Genomic DNA, 5,778 nt, shown 5'->3' with positions numbered 1-5,778 from the left:
GCTAAAATGTCCAACAGTACCGTGACCGTTTGATTTTCACTCTCTTGTTTCTTTGCTGATACTTCTTCTTGCTGTTGCTGCTGTTGTTCTTTTCTTACCTCTTCTTCTTGCTGCTGTTGCTGTAGGAGAAAAGCCTGTTCCGCTTCCTTTTGTCGTTGTATGAATTTCTCCAATTCTTCTTTCTGTCTCTGTCTAAAATTCTCCACTTGCGGTAATGAAGAAGGTAACGAAGGTTCCGGAACAAATTCTTGCGAGGAGAGAAAATCCACAAAATCCCAATTCACCTCTTCTGAAAGTAAGTCCGGGTTCCCTTGGGCAGTCTTCCCTGTTGGTGCAGCCCAATGGATCGTTTTCTGAGTTTCCGTCATGTTGAATCACTGTCGCATAGATTGACTGCACACAAGCGCTAGCGAATCTATATAGACTACGTGACGTCACAGACTGCTCTCTTCGGATTGGATGCGGGCTAACTGAATTCTGTAACGCGTGTTCGGATTGGTGAATGAACTCAATCCGTTTCAATCCTTTCTGTCCCTATAAATAAGCGCAGTTCACTGCATTGATTCACCTATTCTCGGAGCCTCAACATGTGGACAGACGTTGAATCTTCAACCCTTGTGTCAACAATGATGTTCAGGACGGACATGCTCATGTATGTCCGATCCAAGTGGACCGTTGTCCACAGGACCAACAGCAGCCTGTGGATAAGAAGAGTCTATATAGAGAGACAAGGTTGCCTCAAGAGGACTCTGATGTATGGCCCTGCTGTAAGACGAAGTTTGAGGAAAAGAAGATGTCGCAAATGCCCTTTATGTTAAGGGCATATTAACATAAACCAAAGGCCCTTTTCAGGGCCAGCCATATATCTCGAAAAGAGATAGCCTTTCCATTGCCTACCCCTTTTTTAAAAATTTAAAAAAAAAAAAATTCCATGTTAAATTCCCCTTGTACGTAAAGTGACCCACGATTTATTCCCATGTTAAATTCCCCTTGTACGTAGATTGTCCCACGATTTATTCCCATGTTAATTCCCCTTGTACGTAGATTGACCCACGATTTATTCCCATGTTAATTCCCCTTGTACGTAGATTGACCCACGATTTTTTGCCATGTTAAATTTCCATTGTACGTAGATTGTCCCAAGGGGTTCTGTAATGCTAATTCCCATTGTACGTAGGGTATCCCCCTTCACTACTAACCTGTTTTTCCCCAATTAATTTGGGATACTTTTTTTGTCCAGTCATTACGAAAGATTGACCTATATATGGCGTGCAGTTATTCCAAGCGAAGTATTTATGAAAGAATATTGCACCATATCAAACATATAATTTGTGTCTGTTTACTTAACTATACTTGCTTGATCACTCAGTTCGTCAGTCGTGTTATTGTTTGCACGATCTAACATTCATTGAATTTTATTTTAACTCTAACAATTGACTGAGTTCAAAATCTGGTATTATGCAGTGCACGTATTCAGTCGATCTGCAAAACGTTCATTCAAGGATCCGTGCAAAAGTCGCAGACTTCTTTATCTGCCTCGTGCGACACAGGCTGTATTCTTAAATCGTGACTAGTATTATCTACAAGTGAACCATCCCATTTGCCATGGTATAAAATTACATCAACCCAGAATAAGACCATTAATGTAAAAGATCGAACTGTACGAACTAGAATGAGGACTGCTGTGCTTGTCGCTTCTCTATTCATACTAGCAGGTTGGAATGTTTATTTTTTTTTTCTTCTTTCTTTTTCTTTCCCCTATGCGATGGCAGAAGGGGACTTATTATTTGCAGCTCAGTGTCTGTACGTCCGTACACCCGTGCCGAATCCGTTTTAACTTACCTCATAAAAACTATTATAGTTACCGATATTAAACTTTATAAACAAATGATCTGATTCGTTATTCCAATGTTTTCATTTTTATGCGGACATTAAAATTTTTGGACTCCGACCTATCTTTGGAAAAACTTTGTTATCGCAATTAAACAAAGACTATTTCAGGTATGGAAAAATGAAATTTGGCTGACACACACACACACACACACACACACACACACACATATATGGAAAACCTATTTTACGCATTTATATCTTGTTACTTTTTGTACTTTTAAATGAAAACCTCTTAGCAAGAAAAAGTAAAAACCACTTAAGGTAGACAAGAGGAATTTTCAAATTACGTTTACTTGCAAATTTAAATGATAAGACACTTTTAGCACAAAACTTGACTCCACATCTTAGTGAAAAAAATGTTGGTCAAATAAATTCCATCTAATTACATGTGAATAAAATTTTAATGTTTGTATAAAACTTTCATTGTAACGTTTTGAATATTTTAACTATAATTTTTTATGTAGTTTGCAGAGGACTCTACTAATAGCATTACCTCATTGGTAGCTTACGTGTTGCACATATACAATCTCTTTCTTTTAAAGTTATAGCTCCTTTTCTCGACAAGGTACACTTTATACATTAAATCTTAAACAATTTTGATTGTCTACATTTTGTTTACGTTGGGCATATTTACTTCCTACAGATGCTGGAATATTGGTACTATGTTCACGATGAGGTGCAAATTAAAACGCAAATTAAAAACCTGTATCTCACATCACTGAAAACATTTTTTCCTTGAACCATTATATGTCTTGCTCCGTGCTCTAAAGAATTCAGCAATGAAAGGGTAAATTCTATATTATTTAGGTGGTCGCATGTGCTGCAGACAGTTGTGTGGTTGCTATATTTGTTGAGTTTTCTATATGTTATATTTGTTGTTTGATTTCAGTATATGGCCAGAGTCTTGCTCCGGATATCTCTTGCTGGGCCAACAGATTATGCCTTGATCGTAGTTTCACGTGCTCCGAGGGACAAGACTATGCCTGTATAAACCATCACTGCACGTGCTTAACGAGTCACAGTAAGAATGCAGCTTTCGCTTTAGAAAATTAGAATATACAATATCTTACCTAATTTAGTTTCTATCTTGCCTAATTGCTGTATTAATTTATTAATGCCAACGACGGGAAAGTTAATCATAGTTAATAAATAAAATAATTCCAAACAGAGAAGATTAAAATTTATCGTGACCCTCAAAAGTGTCCTTGTTTCTTTAAATTTGTCAATGGGCAGCTAATCGTCGCCCTAACAAATGACCACATTAATTCTTTTCCCAATAAATTTTCCTTCTAAAGATTGTTATAGTTTAGCAGTGATTTATTAATGAATTCTTCACTGAACTATTTCCATCAGGGTGAAGTTTATTTTTCTATGTGAACCCTTTATTTTTTATTTATTTTTTTTTTGTTTGTTATGTAAAATTGCGTTTTTCTTAAGTTTTGTTTTGTTTTTTTTTTGTTTGCTGTTAGTATGCATTTACTTATCTTATTTTGTTATTTTTCTATTATTGATTTTAACGTTTCATTATAATTTTTTTTTAAACTTGTGGTTGAAGGGTTGCGAGCAGTACAAACTAGACTATTACCTTTGATCCAGAGTCTAAAGTTTAACAAAGATAATTTATGAGCCATGGTTTAGTCTAAAGATTAGTAAAGGTTTCATTATTAGTCATGGTTTAAAATAAAGATTAACATAGATTCATTCTGAATCTAACCATGCTTAGTCTAAAGATTAATAAATATATATCATGATTCATGGATTAGTAAAAAGAGATTGAATTACGGTCTAAATTAAGAGTTTGTTGAGTACAACTCCAATAGATTCAAAACTAGGTCCACTTTAAATGTGCCGTGTAAATCAAGAGTTTGTTGAGAACAAATCCAAGAGATTCAAAACTAGGTCCACTGTTAAATGTACCGTGTAAATCAATTGATATTTAATAATTCCTTAGTATCAAAAACAAGATGCATGATTGGTGTCATTCATTTAAGGTGGGTGTGGTGGGGAGAGGAGGGATTGGTGTCCTTTTTAGGTGGTGTGTGGAGGGGAGGGGAGGGATTGGTGTCATTTTAGATCTAGTGTGGTGGAGAGGAGAGGGACGGGAAAATACATAATGTATGTACGAATTTTACGACTCTACGATTGTTACGACTCTGTGATCTTAAGGTAAATAACAGAAAAGAGAGAGAACGAGAGAAAAAGAAAGAATAAGAACAAATGTTTGCACAAAAAAGTTGGTTAGTCCAGTAATATTATTGAGCACTTTGCAATTCCAGTGAAAAATAATTTAATAAATAAATAAATCCAACCAAATTAAAATGTGAACACAACAATAAGACTGATTCTGCTTCAGATGTTAGGGCAAGAATGAGCAATCCCAATATAAACAAGATTATATACTCCTCTACTTGACCTAAGTCGCACATTCTGAAAATATTCTGTGAACTTTCTTAAGTCAGAATCAAGACTATCTTTAACTCCAATTCAAATAAACATGTTTAATAATGACCTGGATATTTTAATCTACACTAATATTGAAATCTAAGCTTATAATATGTTGTTTATGAAATAAGCCTCACTGATCAGATACACGATTAACATGATTTTGAACAAAGGTCAAGTACAAAACACAGATGTATATAATATATAATCATTAGGAAAAGCAAACAAACAGTTAATTAGACATAACACTATACAATCTGAGTTTTTCAATTAATCCTTGCGTTCAGTATTGTGTTGACATATCGTTAAAATACTATATTCCTGTGAACTGTACACATTCTGATACTAACAGCATAAAACCAGAACTGCCGTCAAGAATGGCTTCTGTAGGTGAGATATATCCTGTTCGCGCTAGGTATGAATTCAAGTGTATAAACACAATTATTACCAGCCTGCTTAAAATAGGATGTCGGGACTGTGTCCACTACGTTCACAGATTGATGCCTATTATCGCATTGTTCGCTGTTATATCTCAGTATTGATAATAATTCTATTTCGTTTGACAGCATGCGCACATTCAACAGACTGCCGTGACATCGGCGCCTGTCGGGACAATCGTCATCGTGAGTTTTGTTACCAAGGCAAGTGCCACTGTTCGGATATTTCTGATGTGATTGGTGGACTCCTTGATGTCGTCGGATAAATAAATGGAGACCGATCTGATACAAGTTACTTTATACGAGACGGAGAGCACAAATGGAAAAACCATAGTCAGAAACCATATACTTTTGTTATTAATTTCACCTGAATTATATATATATATATATTCTGATGTTATTTGAAAGGAAATTTCTCTTGTAATAAAGCTATATAATTATAAAATTGAAGTACTTATGAAAATAATTTAGTTTTATTGAATATTATGACCACGCACAGACAAATATCGTACAGACGTTACAACGAAAATCAAAATAAAATTTATATATGGTCATCAGATAAGAAAATATGCATGGCACACTGCAAGGAAAAATTTGAGTCAGATAATAGAGGAAAACTGTATTCATTTTATATAAAAAAAGAGAAACATTTAAACATTATACAGAAATTGAATAACCAGGCCCAGAAAAGAAACGCATAATTTCAAATCCTGCATGTTTTCTACCAAAATGTCTCTGTGAAAATGTTTCTTGTGACCTCTCATCCTCGACTGCCGCTTGCATTAGCAGGATATTCAAGAAACGTTCTTCCAACATGACGAACCAACTTTTAAATTTTAATTGCAAACTCTTAAAATCTTAATGATCAAAATCAATATTACAACGTCGAGTAATTAATCTTGGAAAGAGTCAATGGAAGATGCCAAAGCTCCAAATGAACTTGACAGAACGATCAGTTTGGACACTGCTGGCGCCACAAAGAGGCGACACGTCGCTAGCTTTATTG

General features: G+C 35.2%; 1 protein-coding gene across 1 annotated transcript; it reads left to right on the top strand.

The window, feature by feature from the left end:
- Window positions 1–1,593: 1,593 nt before the first annotated feature.
- On the top strand, window positions 1,594–5,150 carry LOC149783091 (uncharacterized). Its single transcript, XM_089933067.1, has 3 exons — window positions 1,594–1,715; window positions 2,783–2,914; window positions 4,902–5,150. Exons 1-3 carry the CDS (start codon window positions 1,673–1,675, stop codon window positions 5,036–5,038), a joined length of 312 nt encoding a protein of 103 aa, XP_089789193.1. The 5' UTR covers window positions 1,594–1,672; the 3' UTR covers window positions 5,039–5,150.
- Window positions 5,151–5,778: the final 628 nt, after the last annotated feature.

The sequence above is a fragment of the Sinohyriopsis cumingii genome, chromosome 14 (genome assembly GCF_028554795.1).
Source record: "Sinohyriopsis cumingii isolate HCF-2022 chromosome 14, ASM2855479v2, whole genome shotgun sequence".
Classification (NCBI taxonomy): Eukaryota; Metazoa; Mollusca; class Bivalvia; order Unionida; family Unionidae; genus Sinohyriopsis; species Sinohyriopsis cumingii.
This window is presented reverse-complemented; position numbering and strand designations above follow the sequence as displayed.

Excerpts from the sequence above, each read along its gene's own strand:
- LOC149783091 (XM_089933067.1), top strand. The coding sequence starts at position 1,673 with ATGAGGACTGCTGTGCTTGTCGCTTCTCTATTCATACTAGCAG. Across the intron at positions 1,716-2,782 it reads TTCTCTATTCATACTAGCAG|TATATGGCCAGAGTCTTGCT; the intron begins GTTGGAATGTTT and ends GTTTGATTTCAG. Across the intron at positions 2,915-4,901 it reads CACGTGCTTAACGAGTCACA|CATGCGCACATTCAACAGAC; the intron begins GTAAGAATGCAG and ends TTCGTTTGACAG.